The sequence below is a fragment of the Sinohyriopsis cumingii genome, chromosome 6, assembly GCF_028554795.1.
Source record: "Sinohyriopsis cumingii isolate HCF-2022 chromosome 6, ASM2855479v2, whole genome shotgun sequence".
Lineage (NCBI taxonomy): Eukaryota > Metazoa > Mollusca > Bivalvia > Unionida > Unionidae > Sinohyriopsis > Sinohyriopsis cumingii.
In genome coordinates, this window is record NC_142966.1 from 149,375,346 (window position 1) to 149,399,928 (window position 24,583).

General features: G+C 34.5%; 1 protein-coding gene across 1 annotated transcript in view; it reads left to right on the forward strand.

Moving 5' to 3' along the window:
• Positions 1-24,583, forward strand: part of LOC149798248 (serine/threonine-protein phosphatase with EF-hands 1-like) — an 87,625-nt gene that overhangs the window by 14,085 nt on the left and 48,957 nt on the right. Inside the window, exons 2-3 of the mRNA XM_089960560.1 lie at positions 4,356-4,514; positions 23,934-24,216. Coding sequence (XP_089816686.1) covers positions 24,156-24,216 — 61 coding nt within the window. The 5' untranslated portion in view covers positions 4,356-4,514; positions 23,934-24,155. The remainder of the gene's footprint in view (positions 1-4,355; positions 4,515-23,933; positions 24,217-24,583) is intronic.

Below are 24,583 nucleotides of genomic sequence, written 5' to 3' on the forward strand. Positions count from 1 at the left end.
TTTGAATTGTTTCAATATTTTTTTCCATCAATCATGTACGTAGCGTTGTCAAACAATGCCATAATGCCATTGTTAACAAAACCGGGAGTTTCACCTAATCCAAGTACTCCACCATCATCCTGCAAAATGTTCCTTCTACTTCAACAAAATGCTTCAGCAGGTAAAAAGTATCTGCTTGTATCTTGAACTTGTATTTTAATTCGACCGCGCTGATCTGGTATACGTGCGTCATAAGAATAATATTGATAATCAAGAACAGAGTCATCTTTAAGAACTTGTGGTCCATATCAAGCGCTGGATCGGATATAGGCTTAAACATTTTTATTATAATTGTTATCGTCTAACATGAAGACCACTTCCTGCTATTACACTTGCCATTATACTTTTTCTTTATCTTTTGTTATAGCTACAGGCATAAATGTATTAGTCAATTCTGCAAGAACAATTTCAATATCAGCTAACTGTGCTAAGTTTTTAAAGCAGTTTGATTTATTATTTTACTAATATTTGCAGGCATAATTTCAGTACTAGCTAATTTTACTGGTTGTGGCTTTCCTCGTACTAATCGAGCTAATGTTTCTTTGACTTTTGAAAATGCTTTACCGGCAACATTACCAACAGAACATAATGCTTTATTTCCAATGAACTCAATAGCTTTCGTTCCTAATTGTTTTGCAATCGGTACTGCTTTTGGAGCTATCCTCTTGAATAAACCTTGAACAACATCACGAAGTCCATCTCCATAAATCGCTTGGTACGTTGGTAATCGCGAATTTACTAACCTAACTATTACAGACGCGCGTTGAGCATGATGTATAATCATTTTTTTTTAAATTACATGTTGATTAATTTATTCTTTTCAGTCGCTGTAATAATCATCAGCAATTTCATTAATGAGAGAATGACAAACATTACGGTCCATAACACCGCCCGTAATAATCTTCGACAAATATAAGAGATATTTCATTAATAATTTCTGGAGCTTATTTGCTCCGCGTTTTCCTCCGACCAGACCTTCTAATCGTTCAACATCGGCAAGAACACTGTCAGGACAAATTCCTATTCCACTTCCTGTTTTCAGTTCAGGAGGATCCAACCAGCCAAGAACATCTTCTCGTTGCAATTCTTGTTTTCTTTTTATTATCTTATCTGCATATATTTTAGTTATAACTGTATCAATAATAACTTGATAACCATATAAATTTGTAATCCATTCATTTTCTGACAAAGATTTATGTGCCGGTTTTTAGTATTTATCTCTTTCATTGTATTTTAAAGCAATATGTACTAAGTCATCAAAATGTTCTGTAGGTTCAATATTTTCTAAAGCATTAGGTGTAAATTTATTCTTAATAGCATCTTCAATTCTTATTTCGGAAAGATTTTTTTCTAGATTCAGGAGATTGTAAGTGAGGAGGGATAGATTGTGACTGAGAAGGAGTAATTTGTGGTTGAGGAGGAGGAGATTGTGGTTGAGGAAGAGCAAATTGTGATCGAGGAGAAGGAGATTGTGGTTGAGAAAGAGGAGATTGTGGTTCTTCTTGTTACATCACATCATTCTTAAATGCCACAAAATCCACATCATCAACAGTAGAAGTTTGACTAGATTTGACAAGATATATATTTTCAATCCAATCATCTTTTGTCCAAGATTTAGCATTTTTTTCTTAGATATTTTCCCATTTTATCATTATTTTTAGCAATATCTACTGCTTTCTTATAATTCGCACGTCCGATAGGTTTTAAACCCTTAACTTTAAATTTACCTCTAAGTCTATCTAATTGTTGCTAAGAACATTGATCTTCAGGTTCATTTTGTCTTTTAGATTTAACATAATGTTGCACATCTGAAAAATAACTATCTATTCTATCTTTGTATGCAAATTAATTAACATCGTCTTCTCTGACTTGATCACATCCTTGATTTATTCGATGTATCCACTTGTACCAAATTTTTTTTGGCACTGATCAGATTTTAAATATCTATCTCTTTTATGATAACTCGTAGTGGCAAATTAAGCTAAATCATTTATTTTTTTATATCCCGTTTTTTCATCAAGAGTCTTTTGTGTAAATCTGTTAAACAAATTAATTTTTTCTTTACTTTCTTTCTTTTAATTTTTTCTGTAACTGGTACTTACCTTCAAGTTCTGGCGGAGGTTGAGCAGCAGCTATAGCCGGAAGATCTTTTAAAATATTTTTCGTCTGTTTGGTTCTTTTTGCTATCCTTGCAGTTTGCTCAGCCGTTTCTCTTACTGCTGGAAGAAGACTTTCAGTATCTTATGCAACTCTTTCAGTAGCCTTTGTAACAGGTTTAAAAAAATTGTTCTTTATCTTCGGCACAATCAACGTGTTCTACTTGGCGTTTTTGAAGTTTTCGTTTGAGAGCATCACGAACAGGCTGATATCTTCTAATTGCTTCTAATCTTTCTCTAGCTAATCTACTAGTGTAAGATTCCATTATTGATATAATAATGATTTAATTATTCACACATTTATAGCAGCAGACAGGGTGCGACCACAAATGGGTGTCACGGTGGGTAAACAAAATTTTGAAAAACACGAACTACAAAGATAAAGTATCCCAATTAGAGAAACTCTCTGTAAGTTAGAGGCTTCGGTCAGAGGCTATTGACCTTATTTTTGTTGTTTTCGTAGGAAGCTTTATTTTTCAAAAATGGACCTTTCAGCAAGGGGTCTGCTCACCCTCTCTGTACTGAATGTCTTCATATTGAAAATATCTTTGACATTTTATCATGTAATTGTATTACTATGCAGTTCTTAATTCATTTTTAATAATGCACGGTTTTGATGAAAAATAATAGGTAAACAATGGAACAGAGATTGGTACAGTGGGGGAATTGTGACATATTGCTATGATGTCATATTTACCGCGTGATCATACCCCCGTCAAGGTGGATTATTTCCTTTCACAGTTCTGAAAATTCCAGTGCCAATAAAGCTAAAAGTCTGTTGCAAACTTGCAGCAAAACCCTATTACGATTTAACCTCGCCTTGGAACAAATTTGACAAACGTAATGAATTAAATTAAATTTTGGATGCTTAAATTAGCTGATCTTGCCCTGTCGTAGTAACTATATCATTCTTTTGGGCATAACGTCATCGCTAAAATCAAAGAAATGAAGTTTTAATGCGGGTCTGTCACCGTGACTACATTTCTTCGTGATCGGCCAGTGAAATAGATTGTTTAAACTTATTAGTGCTATAGGTATCGTAGCCTAATGACAATGACATTGTACATTAGTGTAAGGGAACCTACGTTAATTAGTACCCCGGTGTTCGACAAATATACAAAGTTGTACACTTTCGAAGTATAAGTATAACAAACACGAAGAAATACGGTAATAAAAACACACATTGTGATACCTTGTTAACTTAGCTAGCATGAGGGATGTTTTTTTTTCCCCCTGAACAATATGACAATGTAATGGAAAAGATGGTTCTATTTACTCAGTGGTACCAAACACTGTATAATCAATAAATATTGCTTAAGATAATGTTTCATGTATGCGTATAATTATACAGAAATCGCTATGAGATATTTGCAGAATTATTACGCGGCAGGTAAAACGCAACAGTCCGCCATTGTTGACATGACGAGCCAGCAATACCAATGCCGGTATCTCGTGGATTGTCGCCTTCCAGATCATACACACAGGAATAAAATTGTACACTTGTAAAAATATTTGTTTATCTGGAGTTGCTACAATTTTTCGATTTTGAAGACATTTCTAAAAGCTCTGAAAAGGCGACGATAAATATTATCATAAGGTTGGAAAACATAGTTATGAAAGAATGATGTCAATGCATAACATAATGCGTGACTGAAGGGTTGAAGGAAGGTGGTTCGATATTCAATACTGCATGGTTTAAATAGGAGCGAAATTTAGGCATGTACTTGTATTCAAACTACTTTTAATTAAAAATTCCATGCTGAAGAAAGTTATATAAAATGCGAGGTATGATGTTTCTTTACATCTGTACATCGCTTAAAATAACCATTCAAGGAAATAATAATAAAATATTCGTCTACTGTTAATGTTGTTTAAAATGCAAGCAAAACCAAACTCTTCTAACGTCACCGGAAGAGAAAGCGATTTATCTCATAAAGCCACGTGACTGTTTCCTTCGTCTTATTTTTAAATTGTATGTACTTCAATGCGTCAGTTTGTTATTTAAATTCATACACCACTTGTTGAGAGTAATATTTTGGGATAACACCTTACATTTCGAGACGTCATGCACCAGACAGTCAATGAATGTGGAAAATTCAAGAATAAAGCTCAAACAAAATACCCTGGTATGCATTTCACGTATACGCCATTTTGTTTCAGATCGTCAGAGTTGCTGCAGATGTTGAAGAGACTGAGAAGATATCGCATACATCATGTCGTCATGGTTATGGTATTTGACATTTAATCAGTCTCATAAAAAAGATGGGATTGTCTCTGCTAAGTGAAAAGTTACAGCAGCACGCATCTTTTGTCTTAAAGGTAATGCTTTTTTTATTCTTTAGTGTCATGTGACGCTTTTGATCCAGAGCTATTGGTTTTTGTTACATATTAAGTTCGGTGAATACAAAGACAAATTATATTTAATTTGGATTATCATACTTCATCTCTATCCGGTAAGACGTTACACACGTCTCGTCTGTCAAGCTGGTAAGTGGTTGTCTGTTATGGAATAACAGGGCATTTTTGGCTTGGTCGTAATGACATAAAATTTGTAATATATCTTCTTTGCAGAATGTTCTTATATGGCATTAATCTAAATTTCTCCTCCAAATATTAGTATAGTTTATTTCCACGATTCTCAAACTAATCGCACACGTGCGATAGACTTCGCCGAGAATTAGAAATTGCGCAGTTTATGCAGATTGCGCCTTTGGTTTTCCGCATGATTACTATTTTAAGTTCATGACGATAATTGTGCAGCTTTTACCGTGATTACTCTTTGAGTTGTGATCAGCCTTGGTACCGAAGTTTTTCATGGCATATTTATAAATGTTATATCTTATTTCTCTTTTCAAGAAACGCATTTGCAGCACAAGAGACATCGCTTAACACATTCTAGGGCATAAATAGAACGACCTGTACGAAAAATGATGTACCACATGTTTTAGACAAATTCTAAATTTAAGGTTGATTGCTCGTAAAACAGTGGACCTACTCAGCTCAAGTTTTATATATGTAATAAATACAATGAGATCTGTCGGAATGAGTATACATTATACAATAGTTCAGAGTGTTCCTTTAACTGTAAGTCTAATTGTCTAATTGTTAGGTTCATTTACATGGTTACTATACAACAAAACAAGTCAACTTTGCAGGAAAAACATTGTGAAAAGATTTAAATAAACTTAGAATTATGATAAATCAAAATTCCTTTATATATATATACATATATATATATATATATATATATATATATATATATATATATATATATATATATATATATATATATATATATATATATATATATATATATATATATATATATATATATATATAAATCTATTCATATGTTCTGTTAATGTTTGTTCTTATTCACAATTTCCACAAAGATGAAGTATTAACAACTATCCTGTTATTAATAATTTATAATTACAATATGCAAATGTATTATTTGTTTAGTTATGTTGCCAAGTTATTTTTAAAAAAATCGTTTTATACGTTTTTTAAATATCATTAAGTTCAATAGAGCGTTTTTAAAACTGTTTTATGGCATAGGGAAAAAATCCATGTATATATATATATATATATATATATATATATATATATATATATATATATATATATATATATATATATATATATGACAAAGTAAAACGCAACTGCGGATGATCTATAGGTACAACTACAGTATTTCGGATTCAAACGTTAACATGATATTCTGCGTTGATTGTTTGCCCAATTCCGTGCTCCGTTTTGTTTTTCTATTGCGTTTGGTTCGAAATGATTATTTGCAATTGCAATGAGGTGTTTCATGCACAAAACAATAGTCCGAGAGTGTGTTGTGTTAAAGAAACAAGACTTTCCATTTGCGGAAACTACAACTATTTTTAATATGAAAATAAAAGGATTTTTTTTATCAATAAATTTATATATTTTGTTACGATTTTACGGTCTTAAGCTAGGTAACAAAAAAGAGTGAAAGCAAACACGGTTTGTAAAATGCGATAAATGCTTTATTCCTCTAGAATACAAAACTGAAAATTTAATAAGGAACCTACGGTATTGTGAATTAAATCAAATACGCTTAAAATATTATCACAAGTCCAAATATATAGAGTTCCAATTGAATTCTAATGATGTTCCAAATAAATTCAAATATTGAATGTGTAGAATGTTTATTTCCATTTATCATGATCTGAATATCTAATCTACACTCAGAGAAATATTAGTTGTGTATTAGTTATGTATTAGTTATATATTATGTTCTTTTCAAAATAAATATCGCTGGTCAGATATATACCATTAACTTCATTTTGGGCAAAGGTCCATGGCAAAAAACGGAAACACACAACATACCTAATATATATATATATATATATATATATATATATATATATATATATATATATATATATATATATATATATATATATATATATCACAATTTAATGTTTTACTAAATCGAAGCCATGTGACAAACTTACAGTATAGCTTTTCTAGAAGGCCCTGGACACAATGGCTGATTTGAAAGAAGAAAAAATAAAGAATAATTGTCTGCAGAGACAATATGGCAATTATGCTTTTTCTATTCTTCATTTTAATTTGAAATATTTTTACAAGAGATTTTGCACTATTTGCTGTGACAAACAGCTTTTCTTTACCAGTCGATTATTCCAGATCGCAGCAACAATTAAAAAGCAACAAAATTCCCCTACAAAACGAAATCAAATAAACAAAAAGAAAGAACAACATAAAAACACCCCCAACACCCACCCAAAACATGTAAAAACCCAAAATGAAATTATATGGGAAATGTAATGATGGCACGGTAGAAGTTTAGGTTTAGTAATGAAGATAACCCAGTCGTCATATTTCGCAGTATGGTGTAAACAAAATAGTTCATACACCCCGTTTATTTTCCATATAAATATTTGCCAATAATTTTAATCATTAGATTTTTTTTGGGGTAGAATATTAAAGAGTTATTTTTTTCGTTACTGTCACCTGCCTTTCCAAAACAAGCGGGGAACGTAGGAGGTATGTCGTTTGCTACAAAAGGGGAGGGGGCTAAGGTCACATTATTATACCTTTCACGTTTCCATGACATTTTCCATTCCGCTCCATAACTTTAAGGCTATTTGAGGTTAAAGATTGAAATTGATACACATATACGTCATCTTGTACCGCAGCGGGACTCCTGTCTTCAAGGTCAAATGTCACGGTTCAGTATTTTCTAGTTTCTATCACACTTTGCTTCCCTATTTTAACTTTAGAACATTATGAGATTAAGGAGTGCGACTTAATTACATGTTATCATTTGTACGTGCTGTGTATCAAAATGGAGGTTTTACCTTCAAAGTAATTGTCATGGTTTTACATGTTGAATTTTTCTATTTCAATTTCCCTTCCACTCTTTACTTCTAGAGACATTTCAGATGAAATGATACCACTTGTTACAACTTCCCGTATATATGATCATTATTTCGTGTGCTACATTGATGGTCCCATTTTCAAGCTCAAAGTTTAGCTTTCAGTCCAAGATGGCGTTCTGCTTTCAAAATTAAAGTAAATGGATGAAGCCTGGTATAATTAGGTATTTAACCTAGAAGATGTGTTGAATTGCACGTTTGAGGCCTTGTCCTCAACGTTAAGGATTCATATTTTGACTTTTATTTTGTTTTTACTTTATATTATAAAAATTTGTTTGCGATACAATGATGAACGATGGCGCACTTTCACTTCTTAATTTGATGTCATCTCATAAATAAAAGGTTCACCTCCAATGTCAAGGTCACTTGCTAATTTTTAAATAGCCCCTTCGACAGACTTCTCTCTTCGTTACGTTTTATGCCTGCCCAATAATATTACAGCTCTGTCTTAAACGTACAAATCCGATTTAATGATTTTAAACGTTAATGACTCACCATGATTGATATGGGGCAAAACTCACTGAATTCGATCGTTCAGACTTATACTTTTTGTGAAGTGAAATCGTTTTTAAAAGCCCTGCTGTCACACAAAATCCAAGTCAGCTTCATTCAGCGGAATGATATTAAATCAAGAAAGCTGAAAAGAAGGTCTGATGGAAACAAACTTTTGAGAAAGTGTAATACAATCACGAATGGGAACGTTTGTTTCGTGACAATTTTTGAACGGCAAAGATATGTACAGTGCGTCTGTGGCAGATAATGTACGCCATAGAAAATGGTCTGATTTTATTTTCACCCTCCTTCATAGGTGGTAATATTAATATTGTATTTGTTTCTTCGAGGTTTGGAGATTACCTTTGATGATGTTTAGCAGAACATTGGCATTAACCGAAATTACTTGACCTCTAAATACATATCGCTGGTAGGTGATTATGGCATCATAAAGGAAACCCCCAACATTTCCTCTGGACATCGCCGCTAATATCAATACGAAGACTAACAAAATATCATCTTAAAGGTCTTCCTTAATGGGAAAGACAATAATGCTAAATGGGCTACTACCCGTGTAACTTGATCAAAGGTTACATACACGGTATTATATTATAAAGAGAAAGGTGAACGGACAAATAGTATACTCTAACGTGTGATCATCTAGGTAACTCATTAAGTTTTTCATTAACAAACGTCTCGTGAGAACATACAATTGAGACCATTCTGATTACTCCAAATAGTCTGTTCAATATGAAAATCTATAACCCCCATCGGTTGCTTTTCTTTCCGGCTTACAGTTAATTGCTTTATAAAACAGAAACCAGTAGGAAAAATCAAATCAAGTGAACAGTTCCGATAGATATTTAGATAAATTTTGACATCAAAACGAATTGCAGCAAAATTATATCAGCAAAGCTGGAGAAAAAGACAATTATTCCAGTGTCTGTTAGAAAAGAGGTGGAAACTTATGAAGAGAGTCCAATTCAGTAGACAATACAGACATCAAGGTCCATATGTTTGGATTGCATGAGGTAGGTAATATCCTTTTTTACTTTTGCATTTTTTCATGAGATTCTGAGTTTTCATTCCAGTACTACTAATGATAATAAAGTCGGATTTGATACAGTTTTAATAGATAATTTACACAAAGCTAAATTGCATTTGATACAATTGTAACAGACACTTTAGACAGTGTTTAAAAGACTAGTTCCCTGTTTGGTGTGTAGAACCCTAGCGAATTTGATCAAACTATTTCAATCAGCTCGATCTAACAGATCATTGTGATATTGTTAAAATAAATATTCAATACGGAAATTAATGTCACGTTTGACCGACGAAACAAATTACAATGCTTGTCTAAAAGAGATAAAACAATAAAGCCAGAAAAAGGTTTTAGCATGCAGTGCAGACATAAAAGCTAATGTAAAAAAAAAGATAATGCAAAATATGCAGAATGACTTTTACTTCAAAATTGTTTACATGCACTATTATGAATTTGAAATTAAATTTCTGCACTTATAACGATAGGAAATTCACATCTGATAGATTTTAATTAGGGAGATTGTTTATGACTTTAAAAGAAAAGTTCATAATTATTTTCAAAGATGTTTACATGCAATGTTAGGAATTTGAAATTAAATTTCTGCGCTGATAATAATAAGCAATTCACATCTGATAGATTTTGATTAGGGAGATTGTTCATAAAAGAAAAGTCCATAATTAGTTTTCTGAACCTTAAATAATTGGAGCAAATTTGTTTCATCGATCAAGGTAAAAGATAGGATTGTAGTTTCTAGAAGACTTTTGAAATCAAATAAAAAATTCGCAAAGCTGTAACCATAATTGAACGAAAACAGGAGTATCTAAGATCGATGTCACAAGCAAAGTTTAGGTTTGTTAGAGGGTATACAAACAAAAGAATGCACACACACACACACACACACACATGCACACACACACTAAAAAATTGACTGAAAATGGATTTGTTGATTAACCCGTTTTATCCTACATTCGTGTCTCGTTACAAAATTTTACACTTACAGCATAATCGAGTTAAATCGCAAATCCGGAAAGGATATAATATAAAACCTAAGCTTGAAAATGACGACCACTTGCATATGTTTTGATTGCATGGATATCACTGTCCATGTGTGCATATTAGATAGCATGGATATCACTGTCCATGTGTGCATATTAGATAGCATGGATATCACTGTCCATGTGTGCATATTAGATAGCATGGATATCACTGTTCACTTGTGTATGTTTTGATTGCATGGATATCACTGTCCATGTGTGCATATTAGATAGCATGGATATCACTGTCCATGTGTGCATATTAGACAGCATGGATATCACTGTCCATGTGTGCATATTAGATAGCATGGATATCACTGTTCACTTGTGTATGTTTTGATTGCATGGATATCACTGTCCGTGTGTGCATATTAGATAGCATGGATATCACTGTCCATGTGTGCATATTAGATAGCATGGATATCACTGTTCACTTGTGTATGTTTTGATTGCATGGATATCACTGTTCATTTGTGTATATTTAGATAGCATGGATATCACTGTTCATTTGTGCATGTTTATATACCATGGATATGTGTATTGTGGTGATTTTTTTAATTTTTAACGTAGCTTTAAAAAATTTAGTCACATAGCTACGACAGACTAATTGAAGATGGCGGACTGTTCAGATGGACGTTGCAGTGCTTATGTGCAAATCATGGATAATTCTGTTTATGAGACTCGCTCCAGGAAGAAATATACTGAACTGGAAACAGAAAATGAAGGTGATTGTACTGTACATGGGAATTGTGGTTTAAATGCTTTTTATGACGCAGATTTGGTGAGTGATGAGCCTGACAATGCAAACAAGGCAGATCTATGCTCGCAACCTCAGTACACGAGTACACAGAATGTTGATAATACATGTTTTGACAGAGATGCCCAAGATTCGAGTCACCGTTGTAACAGCCCAACATATCAAGATGTCATATCTCAGGTTCCCAATCAGGACTATATTAGAAGACTTGATCAGGAACTAGATAATCTACCCAGAGACATGTATATTGAGAAATTGCTAGAGGTTTCACACGACAGTGAAGATATTGTAACCTGGTACAGGTCAGTTTTATTTAGTAGAGCACGAGGTTTTCCTGGCTGTCCATCTGGATATTTGGTTGTTAGAAAAAACAGAAATGGTGTAAGTAGTTTAATAAAATATGCAAGGGATTGTTATTCTTTAGCTATATTTATAAAAGGGGATCCTTGCGAGATCGATTCTATTTTTAGCAAGAAGAAATCAAACCCTAATGTACAAGCTGAACATTGTGAACATGACGATGAACATAGCTCAGGGCAAGCAGAACAAGTGATTAATTCAGCAAGACTCTCGCTAGCGGAAATCAAGAGTGATTGCGGTCATCTACAACAAACTGTCGTTTCGCTCAGAGAAGAGATTATATCTCTGAAGGCAACCCAAATCACATTGGTGAATATGAATGACCTTAATGCATTCCGTGCTGATGTAAACAATAAGGTACAGGCACAATCTCAAACAATAGAACTGCTCCGTAATGAGATTACGTCACTGAAAACTACTCAAAGCGTGTTGATGAAAGAAAATGAAACTCTCCACACCATCACCGAGCAACTTAGAGTTAAGCTGATGAAATCTTTGAGTAAACCCATGTCTTATGCGGATGTCGTTCGCACGAATAGTCCAGCTGTAAGTAACCTATCATGTAGTCCCAATGGATGTGGTGATAGCTCTCCATCAGTTGCTGCTCAGAACAAGATTCATGTGTCTAACTGTTCATCTTCCGTCTTGATCGACTCTAACAAAACTGGTTGCGATACACACTGCCGCCTATCAAGTGAATCTCAGAACAGAACTGCAGTGTCCAACTGTTTGTCTCCCGTGTTGGTTGAGGCTGACGACTCTACACCAGGTACAACGGCAGTGGAGTCACGAACCGGTGTAACGGTCCAAACAACTATGGAAAAGAGTGGGGTCAGTGCTCTGCAAACTCTGGTTTCAAAAAGTTCGGATATAATTTCACAGACTTTCGTTAGAAGACATATCGCCCCCTTCGATGGAAATATCCCACAGATTTATAAAGCCAGTGTTCATCCTGATGTGACAAATCTTGTACGCACACCCATTCAGAATCAAAATAAACTGTTAACTTCGACTTCGACCAGGATAGAGAACGCTAGGCATCCGATTACTAGCAACAGTAATGTGAAAGGTATAGACTTGAAAACCCCTCCTAGCAAGATACCTACCGTTATTGGGGGTCAGGTAGAAAGACCTAGATCATTTGGTAAATCAGGTTTAGAAATAGGTTCAGAGAGTATTGTTGGACATGAGGATGTTGATGACAAAAATGAGAATGTTGTATTTGAAGGTGTAGTTAGACGTAGAACAAGGCGCTTTTATGTGGGTGGCATTGGCGTCAAATCTACTGCTGAAGTCCTCGGTAAATTCTTGAAAGAATACGATATAGATCCGTTATCCATAAAGTTTATCCACAGTAGACGTAATTGTTTATCGGCCAAGCTGACTGTATATAATTCAGACTGCGACACTGTTGAAAATGATGTAACATGGCCAAAAGGTGTTTATGTAAGAAGGTGGTATGGGAATCAATCTTGGCGAGACAGGTTTAGCAATCGCGATCAGGAGGCAAATGAAGGTGCAGGATGCGATATTCTGTGACTAGGGTGACAGTTAATTGTTCATAAATTTGCCATTATGTTCTGTCGTAAGTTAATGTGTTTTGTCATCTTTGTCATTTTAGTCCTGCTTTCACGATGCATAAGTATTAATATGCCTATATTGCAAGTTAATATGAATCTTAATATACTGACCTGGAATGTTAGAGGAATTATGTCCTCTGCTCTTAGCTTTAGTGCAATGCTGGATAAATATAATGTTGACGTAGCTTGCGTAACTGAACATAAACTATTACAGCACATACTTCCATTTTGCGATACTATTCGTTCTGATTATAAATGCACTGCTAAGGCAGAGGATATTTCCTCTAATTGTATGTTAATAAAATGTGGTAAAGGAGGAGTTGCAATCTTCTGCAAAACTTCTCTCATGAGATATGCTAACTTTATAGATGAAGTTAATAGTGACAGAGTTGTTGGCATAGAATTCAAATTTCCTGATATGCAAAATGTATATATTTTTTGTGTATATATGCCGACCCTATTATATGGCATAGATTGTTACAAAGCGCAAATTGAGTTGATTCAAAATCTCTATGATCAGTACTCACAGCTGGGGGACGTGTATTTTACTGGTGATTTCAATGCAGTAGCTGAACCAGCCACTTTCAGAGATTACAAAGATAGAGTATTTCATGAGTTCTTGCGATATAATAATCTAGTGAGTGCTGGACATTTAATAATATGCACTGGTTCCCGCTATACGTTCACCCCAGCAAGAACGATGATTGATCATTTTGTACTGTCGGATCAATGCATAGGTAGATTACGAAGTGTGCACATTGTTTCAGATCACGAAGAGCACGCGATATCTGACCACCTCCCTATCCTTACTTCCCTTCGTACAGTGACCTGTGGGAGAGACTTCAGACAGTCTATGAAGAGAAACAACATAGCCTGGAATAAATTAAACGCTGATATCTTGAAAAACTATCAATCTGAGCTGGACCTTCGCCTGAAAACTTTAGATATAGATACTATTTCGGACAATGTTGATAGCTTTTACCAGCACATTGTTAATGCAATACAGCAGTCAAGCGACATCGCGCTTCCAAAGTCTAAATTCAATTATCATGCCAAACCATATTGGTCAAATGAACTCAAAGAAGCACATAAACTTCAAAGACAAGCTAGGTATACTTGGATAAATGAGGGAAGACCGAGGGGTAGTCAATTTAATTCTTACAGAGAATATAAAGATAAGAAGAGAGACTTTAGAAACGTTCAAAAACTGGCTGTGGAAAAATATATGGGGGAGGTGTATGAAGAAATTGAAAAAGCACATGAATGCGATGTAAGACACTTTTGGAAAATGATCAACATTAAGAGAGGGAACAATACAAATTTTTGTCAGGAACTATCAACTGATGGAGTTTGTGTCCGTGATGATGATTCCATCGCAAATGGCTTTGCTAGATACTATGAGGACATTCACACGCCGAATTTAAACCATAGTTTTGACGGAAACGTTTATGAATTTATAGAGAGAGAATTAAATCGGGGTCTACAGGACGAAGTAAGCCATATCGAGGCCTTACAGACCAGTATCAGTTTAAATGAAGTAAGAGAAATCATTAAAGGTCTAAAGAAATCAAAAGCATCGGGTCATGATCAAATTTGCAATGAACATTTGATCTATGGCAGCGACTACCTCATCGAGTGTATGACAATTTTATTTACTCGGATGATTGATCAATCTTACATACCTGTAGATTGCAAAAAAGGGTTAGTAATACCACTGTACAAAGGTAACAGAAAATCAAAGAACTCCCTCGAAAGTTACAGGCCTGTTACTTTACTGCCTGTTATCTACAAAACCTTTGAGAAAATTATTCATGAACGTTTGGTAACTTGGCTCAAAGATACTAATTCTAGTATACCCAGTTCACAACAACATGGTTACCAAAAAGGTTTAGGCTGCACAACAGCGAGTTTTGTGCTGTTGCAATCAGTACAATATAATGTAAACATGGGTTCACGGGTTTTTGCTGCTTTTCTTGATACAAAAAAGGCATTTGATACCGTGTGGCACGAAGGACTGCTTTTTAAATTATTCACGTTGGGAATTACGGGTAAATCCCTTTTGATATTTTTTAACATGTATACAAATTTACAGAGTAAAGTTCTTGTAAATGGGCAATTTTCAGATTGGTTCTCAATTGGCCAAGGAGTGAGACAAGGGGGTGTTTTGTCAACCTTGATGTACACAATATTTATAAATGACTTGCTGCTACAGTTAGAAAATAGTGGATTTGGAGCAAAGATTGGATCCTTAGCTGTGGGAAATCCAGCCCTAGCTGATGATATTTCACTTTTGGCTATATATCCTAGCAATCTACAAAAGCTGTTAGATATAGCATACGACTACAGTAATAAGTGGCGATTCGAGCTTAGTGTTACAAAGTCATACATTATCATTTTCGGACCCCAATACAAGAATTTTATCAATATGAAATGGTATCTTGGCCCGTCATGTTTGCCGGTCACCGATTCGGCAACACACCTGGGTCACCGGATTAACTCAAAGCTGACGTCGCATGACGCAATACTCGATGCATGCAAGAAAGGGAAAAAATCTTTTCACGGTCTGTTTGGTATTGGCATTAAACCGAATGGTTTAAATCCTTTGGTTGCTGCAAATGTAATTAAAAAGGTAATTTTCCCTTCAATGTTTTATGGAAGTGAATTATGGTGTAACATTTCAAAAAGTGACCTCGCTTTATTGGATAAAACTCTGAGGTATTTTGCCAAACATTTACAAGGTTTTCCAATACATACAAGATCAGACATTGCCCTGGGAATGCTAGGATGGACATCAGCGCAGTCCGAAATTGATAGAAGAAAATTGATGTTTTTACACAGATTGTGTTTGATGCCTAACAATGTACATACTAAACGTGTGTTTAACGTTGCGTTATTTCACTTCATTCTGAGCGGATGCATGTCAAGCTGCGGGTTAATTTCAAATTTATATTATACCTCAAAGAAGTTTGACTTGCTCGGGTATCTAACTGATTATTTACATCATTCTGAAATTCTAGATAAACATAATTGGAAAGAAATTGTAAGGTCAAAAATTGTTGGTCTTGAAAATAGCCTCTGGAGAGTTCGTATGTCTAATCAAGCAGATTTTGATAGATTCTCTTCGATACACGAATACTTACGACCTGCCTCAGTGTGGCAGTCGGCTAAAACTAGACAACACACTAAGGTATTTACATATGTAGCTAAACTATGGGCTGCTGTTCCACAAACACAGCTTGATATGTGTATTAGATGTGGGAATGTTTATACAGACTTGATACTTCATTGTTGTGTTAGTTGTCCTTATATGTCGAACTTTCGAAATTCTTTCTGGGATTTCCTTACTGATAAATTTCCCCTGAGCCTGCACATTACGTTATTTAATGCAGAAGATGAGCTGCAACTACAATATCTTTTAGGTAAAAGGTTACCATCAGGAGTAATCGACAAAGAAAACTCCAAGCTATTCGTCCTGTATGCAGCATACTTTGTCATGCAGTGTGCAGCTATCTTCTGTAAATAAGGTACTGAAACTTGCAACTTATGAGTTGACGAACACTTTGTTGATTGATATTGTGTAAGAATTTGTATTCCAATATAGAATATTTTTTTTTTTTTTTTTTATTTTTTTAATTTTTTTATATTTATTGATTGTATTCAGATGATTTATTCTTATATCATGTAATCTTCCATGGAAGGAAATAAAGATGATGATGATGATGATGATGTGTCTCGTTACAAAATTTTACACTTACAGCATAATCGCGTTAAATCGCAAATCCGGAAAGGATATAATATAAAACCTAAGCTTGAAAATGACGACCACTTGCATATGTTTTGATTGCATGGATATCACTGTCCATGTGTGCATATTAGATAGCATGGATATCACTGTCCATGTGTGCATATTAGATAGCATGGATATCACTGTTCACTTGTGTATGTTTTGATTGCATGGATATCACTGTCCGTGTGTGCATATTAGATAGCATGGATATCACTGTCCATGTGTGCATATTAGATAGCATGGATATCACTGTTCACTTGTGTATGTTTTGATTGCATGGATATCACTGTTCATTTGTGTATATTTAGATAGCATGGATATCACTGTTCATTTGTGCATGTTTATATACCATGGATATGTGTATTGTGGTGATTTTTTTAATTTTTAACGTAGCTTTAAAAAATTTAGTCACATAGCTACGATGTATGCTATGTGGCAGTTTATTTTGATGTTTAGGACTGGGCATCATGCCGCAGCCATATGGCATTATGTCCCACCCAGTCACAGTATCCTGACACCAAGTCGACCAATCTTAACATTAATATCTTAATGCTAGGCGCCAAGCGAGGCAGCTGCTAGTACCAATACTTTTTTTTTTTTAAAATATAAGTCTTTGGTATGACTCGGCCGGGATTCGAACCTACGACCTTCTGCATCCGAATTGGACGCTCTAACCACTTGTGTATATTTGGACAGCATGGATATCACTGTTCCTTGTGTACATTTGTATAGCATTGATCTCACTGGTTACTTGTATTTATTTGGATAGCTCTTATCGAATAAAAAGTAACAAAAGAAAGAGTGAAAACAACAGCTTTGCTTTGAAAAAATTAACAAATAATTTATTTCCCTGGCAAAGCTTTCTCACATACCCACATCAGCTGAATGCGAGGCTCGAACCCACTCAGACAGAGGTGAGATGGCAGTTATCTGTAACGGAGAGCGCTTTAGACCACTCGGCCACTAGGGGCCCGCGTTGTACTGATAGCTTTTGAAGTCATTGAATTATTCATCGGAACCAATTAGCATGCTGTTGAAATTACCAATATTCAGTAAACAGAAGATTGCTCTAAACCCTTTAGATTTTATTATCGTATTATGGTTAAAAGGACTGTTAAAAGAATTTTCTATGGTGTACAAAGGAACGCAACTTGTTCTCTGTTTGCACCTGCGCATGTGTCTCTTTGTGTATGTGTAAATTTGTTACGACTGTGAGCATTTGAAATAGAACACAAATGTGAATGTATGACTTTGAGAAATGCTTATTCTGGTTGAATGTAAACAAAACATTCACAATTGTTTAGTCTATCCGGGCAAGTACTTGCTTAAAATAGATTGTTATGTGAAGTGCATTGCTTTAAGACAGGAACAATTTTTAAGATAAATACTTGGATATGTAAAGAAGAGAACCAGGCTAGAAAATGTTCCAAATAATTACAAAACAATTACTTGATGAAAATGTAAGCCTGATATAAGAGAACGAGTGAGCAATACAAAATTTTAAAACTTTCCTATCGCACGGAAAAATCTACAATTAATTTCTGTTAATAAAAGTACCATAGGGTGCATGTACTAGTGGACGATAGTATCTAACTTACCTTTGCAATGATTGTACATAGCATTATATAGTAGTAAAACAGCATGACCGCCATTTTAGATCTTTATTTACTTCATTTGAAATTACATGCATTTTTTGAAGTCGATCCAAAGACAACCCTTAATCAATTGAGAGGACTGCTGACAAAAATTCTACCCGGCCTGACAGAAACAGACATTTTTTTTCCCAAGTAAAGAATGTATCTACTAATGATTAGCTGAAACTTTTTATAAACCAAAATAAATTATATCTAATTTAAAACAAACGATGTTGTGTAATTTCTAGTTTCACGGTGATAGTGTGGAATAAAATTCCTACAAATGTCAGAGCTTGCTTAATCTGCTTCTTGTATTCGGGCTTTTTAGAAGATCCCAATAGTTGGAATGCAGAAAGAGCCAAGAGATGCTGTATTCGGGCTTTTTAGAAGATCCCAATAGTTGGAATGCAGAAAGAGCCAAGAGATGCTGTATTCGGGCTTTTTAGAAGATCCCAATAGTTGGAATGCAGAAAGAGCCAAGTGATGCTGTATTCGGGCTTTTTAGAAGATCCCAATAGTTGGAATGCAGAAAGAGCCAAGTGATGCTGTTTTCGGGCTTTTTATAGGATCCCAATAGTTGGAATGCAGAAAAGGGCCAAGTGTTGCTGTTTTCGGGCTTTTTATAGGATCCCAATAGTTGGAATGCAGAAAGGGCCAAGTGATGCTGTATTCGGGCTTTTTATAAGATCCCAATAGTTGGAATGCAGAAAGGGCCAAGCGATGCTGTATTCGGGCTTTTTATAAGATCCCAATGGTTGGAATGCAGAAAGGGCCAAGCGATGCTGTATTCGGGCTTTGTATAAGATCCCAATAGTTGGAATGCAGAAAGAGCCAAGTGATGCTGTTCTTCCTCAGCGAAGTCATCTAGATAATTTAAGGCATAAATTCCAATTTTAAACATGATTCAACTTGAATTTGTCGCTCTTTGACATTGAAGCAGTGCAAAACCAATCGATAAAACAGTATCAACATGTATACGACTTTTTCATAAATTACCTATGAAGTGATAATCACCTATATTTGTCTCTAAGCTCTACTAAGATAACTTTTTTTTTGTAAATAAAAGACAGCCTATCATTTTAATTCTGATTATCTCAAGAAAGTCATCTACTCTTGTATTGGCAAGATTCGTTGACAGCGTGTTACCTAGAAAATCTCAAATCTAAAACACCTAAAATCCATGGAGTCTCTATTGACTGTACTATTACTACATGTTTTAAGAGCGTTATGTCTCTTAAAAAACTGAAAGGACTTGTGCTTTAAATGTCCAGATAATTCTGATTAGCATGAGACACGCATTTAGTGTTTTTAAAATTCTGGATAAAATATATCATGCGAAACCGTGTTAATACTGTTAGTATTAATACACAGTAAAGTTTGGAGTCAACCTTGTAAATGTGGACAGGCGGAGGTATATTCTGAATGTGTGAATGTTTTGTCTTCCCTTCTTTCTATCAGAATGTGGCAGAGATATGCTGTGCCCATCGAAGCTTGCCTTTCACCAGCTGGACGTGGTTGGATTGATGCAAGTGCTTATTATGCCGATATCTAGAGCAAAATTATATTCAATCAACTGATCCTGTATTTCTGTTCAGTTTGATTAAAATCAGATCTCAACGGTCCTGCGTCGAATCAGATTAGAATTACACTTTGAACATAGCTGATGTGCACAAATCAATCTGATCTGATTTGCGCGACTTGTGTATTTCACCCGTTTGACAATTTGTCCGTAACCAAACCAATTAACAGTCACGAAGACACATTTTTAACCCTCTTATAGAAACCCGATTGTGATTGCTAGGGAGATGTCGTCCGATCTCACGTGTGTATGGTATTTTGCATGTCGATCGCAAATATATACCAGCGAAACAGGTTTTTTTTAAATCAAAAAATATGGTTAGATTAAATTCGGGAAGCGTCCGACTCTTTTTTTCATAGTCGGGAACCTTAAATATACGGATCTTGCACCAAATGCACGTCCATTTTTTGTGAAAAGTGTCACTCTCGCACGGAGAACGAGCTGTCAGGAACTGAACATATCTGTTCTCATAATGAGCCAAGGCTATAAGTAATTTTTCTATAATTAATGAATGACCAAAATATACCACAACTTCACATTTTCATCACAACTTCACAATTGCAGTTCTTCACACCATGACAATACAAATTCAACTCAAACATCCAATACAGGGAACCATTTTCCTACCCTATCCCGGGGTTAGCCGAACCACGATTTTGAGCCCCTTCTTACATGTTACTTTACACTACATTTGCCATCATGCAAACAATACAAGGCGTATCCAGATAATGGATCAACCCCATCTCAGTATTTTTCTTTTTCATTGTACAAACTCTTAGTCCCCATCACAAATATTTCACATGGAAATGCATAATCAACACCGTTACATTTAAATAGGAATTACGTGGCTACCATGCCCATTTATCCGGCTCTGACGTGACGTGTACGAAACTAAACTATACCATTGTAAAATCTTATGAATATTGCACTCTGTGATGTTTGATTCTAGAGAATGGCTAATAATTCGGGATGTGATTTATTTCCCAACACCAACTTCCCATAATAAAACAACTAATCACTAAAATCTCAAATAAATATATAATAATTCGTTATTTCAGTCTTCATGGTCCATACATCTAAATAAAAATATGAAATAAAAAAGCATTTTAAACGTAAATGATTATAGTTGTCTTATACACATATATACAGATACAGATATAACTGCAGAATGTGTTGTTAAGAATAAAGTTATGTAAGACACTTAAAGAGTAATTTGTTCCATCTATCTATAAACCGAGAATTGAAACAAATATCTGATTTCCACAAAACTTAAAAATACAATTCTTACTATATGATATTCCGTCATCTTTGAAAACACATACTTTCTCATTACTTCTTCAAAACAAACTGAATACGTTCTAGTTTAGAAACGTGGTAGATAAACTATTCTATCTTGGAAGGCTTTAATGGCAATCGAAAACTGTTACTACAACCAAAAACTAGTTTTCTTTTCATACATTTATTAAAGTTTGTCCACAGCGGTGGGCATTACTTTGTGCATCAATAAGATTTTAATAATTTTATTTTTATATTCAAATAAAAATGTCCAAATTTACGAAAAGCATGCTTTATTTTAAGAATAAACACATTTATGCAATGTCTAATATCTTCATCATCTAACCGATTCGAGTTTAGAATAAGTATATCTATTGACATATGCTAGAGCATGACCGTTAAGAAGTAAAGAGGGAGGAGATGGTAATTTGAAAGAAGTTTACTGAAAGACCATACATACAGATTCTTGTGTATTATATATGACATCATTCTCAAATTCGTTATGTTCATATTTCTTTAATAATACTGCGATAGAAGGAATATCGTGATATATCATTAGTAAAATTAAAATTTGTTAAGAAATAACACATCTGGTATTAAATATATCTCAAGCGACACTGACCCATCTTACGATTTAAATTATAATTGTATATATTAAACAACAAAGGCGAAAGAGCACCTCCTTGCCTCACTCCATTGGTTACATAGAAAGAATACCGCACTTGCCCAACGCACTTAATACAACAGTTTGACTTTCAAGTTATACGAGAGTATCACTCATGTAGATGGGTGTTTGATTGTCGAACAATATTTTAGCCACATCCATAAAAAACCCATGGCCTTTAATGTGTTGGTATAAAGCAATTTGATATACCAATACTACTGGTATATCAAATTGTAATCCGCCCAAGGCGAAATAATACGCTTATATAAACATTTTCGCGATTGTGTGCGTTTGATTCTAGATCAATGATGAATTTCCAAACATTAACCATTAGTGACGTATGAAAATAACTATAAAATGTATTAATAATCCCCGTTTCCTAAATGAATTTAATATGATACACATTTTGACCGCAATCCTTCCTGCTTTCTGTCCATCTCATGAATAACGCAGAAATGTGTAGTGAGAGAGAAAATGAATTTGGGCTGGATTAAAACCTTGAAATAGAAATTACGCCGAGTAACGTATAAGAATATAGATTTATCTACAGTGGTTATCAATGATACAAAGTTGCAAAATCATGTCGACACTATACGCAAATTTTTCCGTTACATTGGTATATTATATTTTGATCCGCCCAATGTGCAATAATACGAATATATAAACATTCTTTCAACCGCGGGCCTATAGACCAATGATGAATTTCTACTCATTCATTAATCAAAAATGACATATGAAAACAACGATAAAAAGTATTAATAGTCACTGTTTTCTAAATGATATTAAAATGGTACACAATTTGGTCGGAATCCTTTCTCTTTTTCATTCCCCTCTCGTGCGTAAATGACAAAATAAACACAAATCTGGAGTGAGAGAGAAAAACATTGCGCTGGACGAAAACATTAAAACTGAAGTTGCACCAAGTAACCTACAGTAATCTGGTTCGTCGTATGTTACGCTTTCCTTGTGATCTATCTACAGTGTTCATAATATCAATGATACATAGTTGCAAAAGCCAGTGACACTAGGGCTTTATGTTAAATTTGTCGATTACGAGGCACACATACTGTATTGTGTTTTAATCCTTTGTAATTGTTTCTTAAACCTATTATAATGGTCTAAAAATCAATTATTAATTATAAAATATAAAAATGTCCAAATGGTCGCCCCGCCCCCCGAAAATACGAGCGATTTGGGATTTTCGCTTGTGTTATACGACGATGTCTCTGGGCCTATGAATGACGGTAATGCGCTAGTCCAGTCGTTCAAAGGAGAGAAAGAGAGAGAGAGAGAGATTTTATAGTGGTTAGAAATGTTGATTCAAGCAGAATAATGACTTAGATGAACTGTCAATATATTAAAATATATAAAATATTTTAATTACATTTTGTTGGTTCGTCATTTCACTTAGTTTCTATTCCACGCAAATTTCCATATGCCAGTACGTGAATGCCTGACAGTACATGTTCAGTGTACAAGAGGCTAACCGTGTTTGCAGTGCACTCCTTTCTTCATAAAAACCGTATTTCATGTTTAAATCCTGAGTGTGTCTTATATTGATTTAATAAATGTGAATAAAAATAGAAACTGAAAAAAACCCCAAACAATCAACTTATCAATTTGCATATGTGATTGTAAATAAGAAGAAAAATCGTAGAACAACATTTTGTAGCGGACACTCTCGCAGAGATGTGTGTTCATTCATTCACTCGGTCAATACACAGTTGTGAGGAGCATATAGTAACTCCATTTCAAGTGCAAATATGTGTATTTGTATGTGATATAAATAAAATATATGTATAGTATTACGCTTTATCAATGATATACCACTCGTTGTATAAATTTTTCATTAAAAGGAAACTCGGGCAAGCCTCGTTTCCCTAAATGAAAAATTTATACATCTCGTGGTATATCATTGATACAGCGTACACACTATATTATAGATGTAAGCAAAAAGTTGAAAGTTTTTGGTTGGCAGAATGTTACTGTTTGCTTCCGAATCCACATGATCAATTAATGTCGGGAATCGCATTTCGCGACAAAAATTCTCTCTTTGCATGTAAATATTGCCCTACCTATGAAATATTTATTAATATTTACAGACCTGAGAACCCTCTTCGGATGTCCACATTATGAGGCTCTGCGAATTACCACGCAATTCATTCAACGCATGTTTTGGTGTTCAGTATTTGCCTGGATCATACAGCTGAATGTCAATTGTTGCATGCAATACTTGTGAATCAAAATAACGTCAGAGTCATTTTTTTCTCTGCGAATTTGGTGGGATATAGAAGAAATTAACGAATGTACACCCGTGTTATGTGATGGGATGCACTACATCAACCCACACTGGAAGTAACATATCTTATACCAAGTCAAGGAAAGGTAATAAGTTTTTAAAAAAATCTATTTCTATATATGTCCATGCCTATAATTCTTTATTATCACCCCTTCGTTCTATCTATCTATCTATCTATCTATCTGTCTGTCTGTCTGTATGTTTGTCTGTCTGTCTATCTATCTCTATATCTATCTGTCTATCTATCTATCTATTATCTATCTGTCTGTCTGTCTGTCTACCTACCTACCTACCTACCTACCAACCTAACCTAACCTAACCTACCTACCTACCTACCCACCCACCCACCCACCCATATACCCGCTTAGTTATTCTAATTTTCAAATTGTTTCTATTTTCTCTGTGATACACTTAAAGTTAGTGCGTATCTATTTGTTATCGTTTTCCACAGGA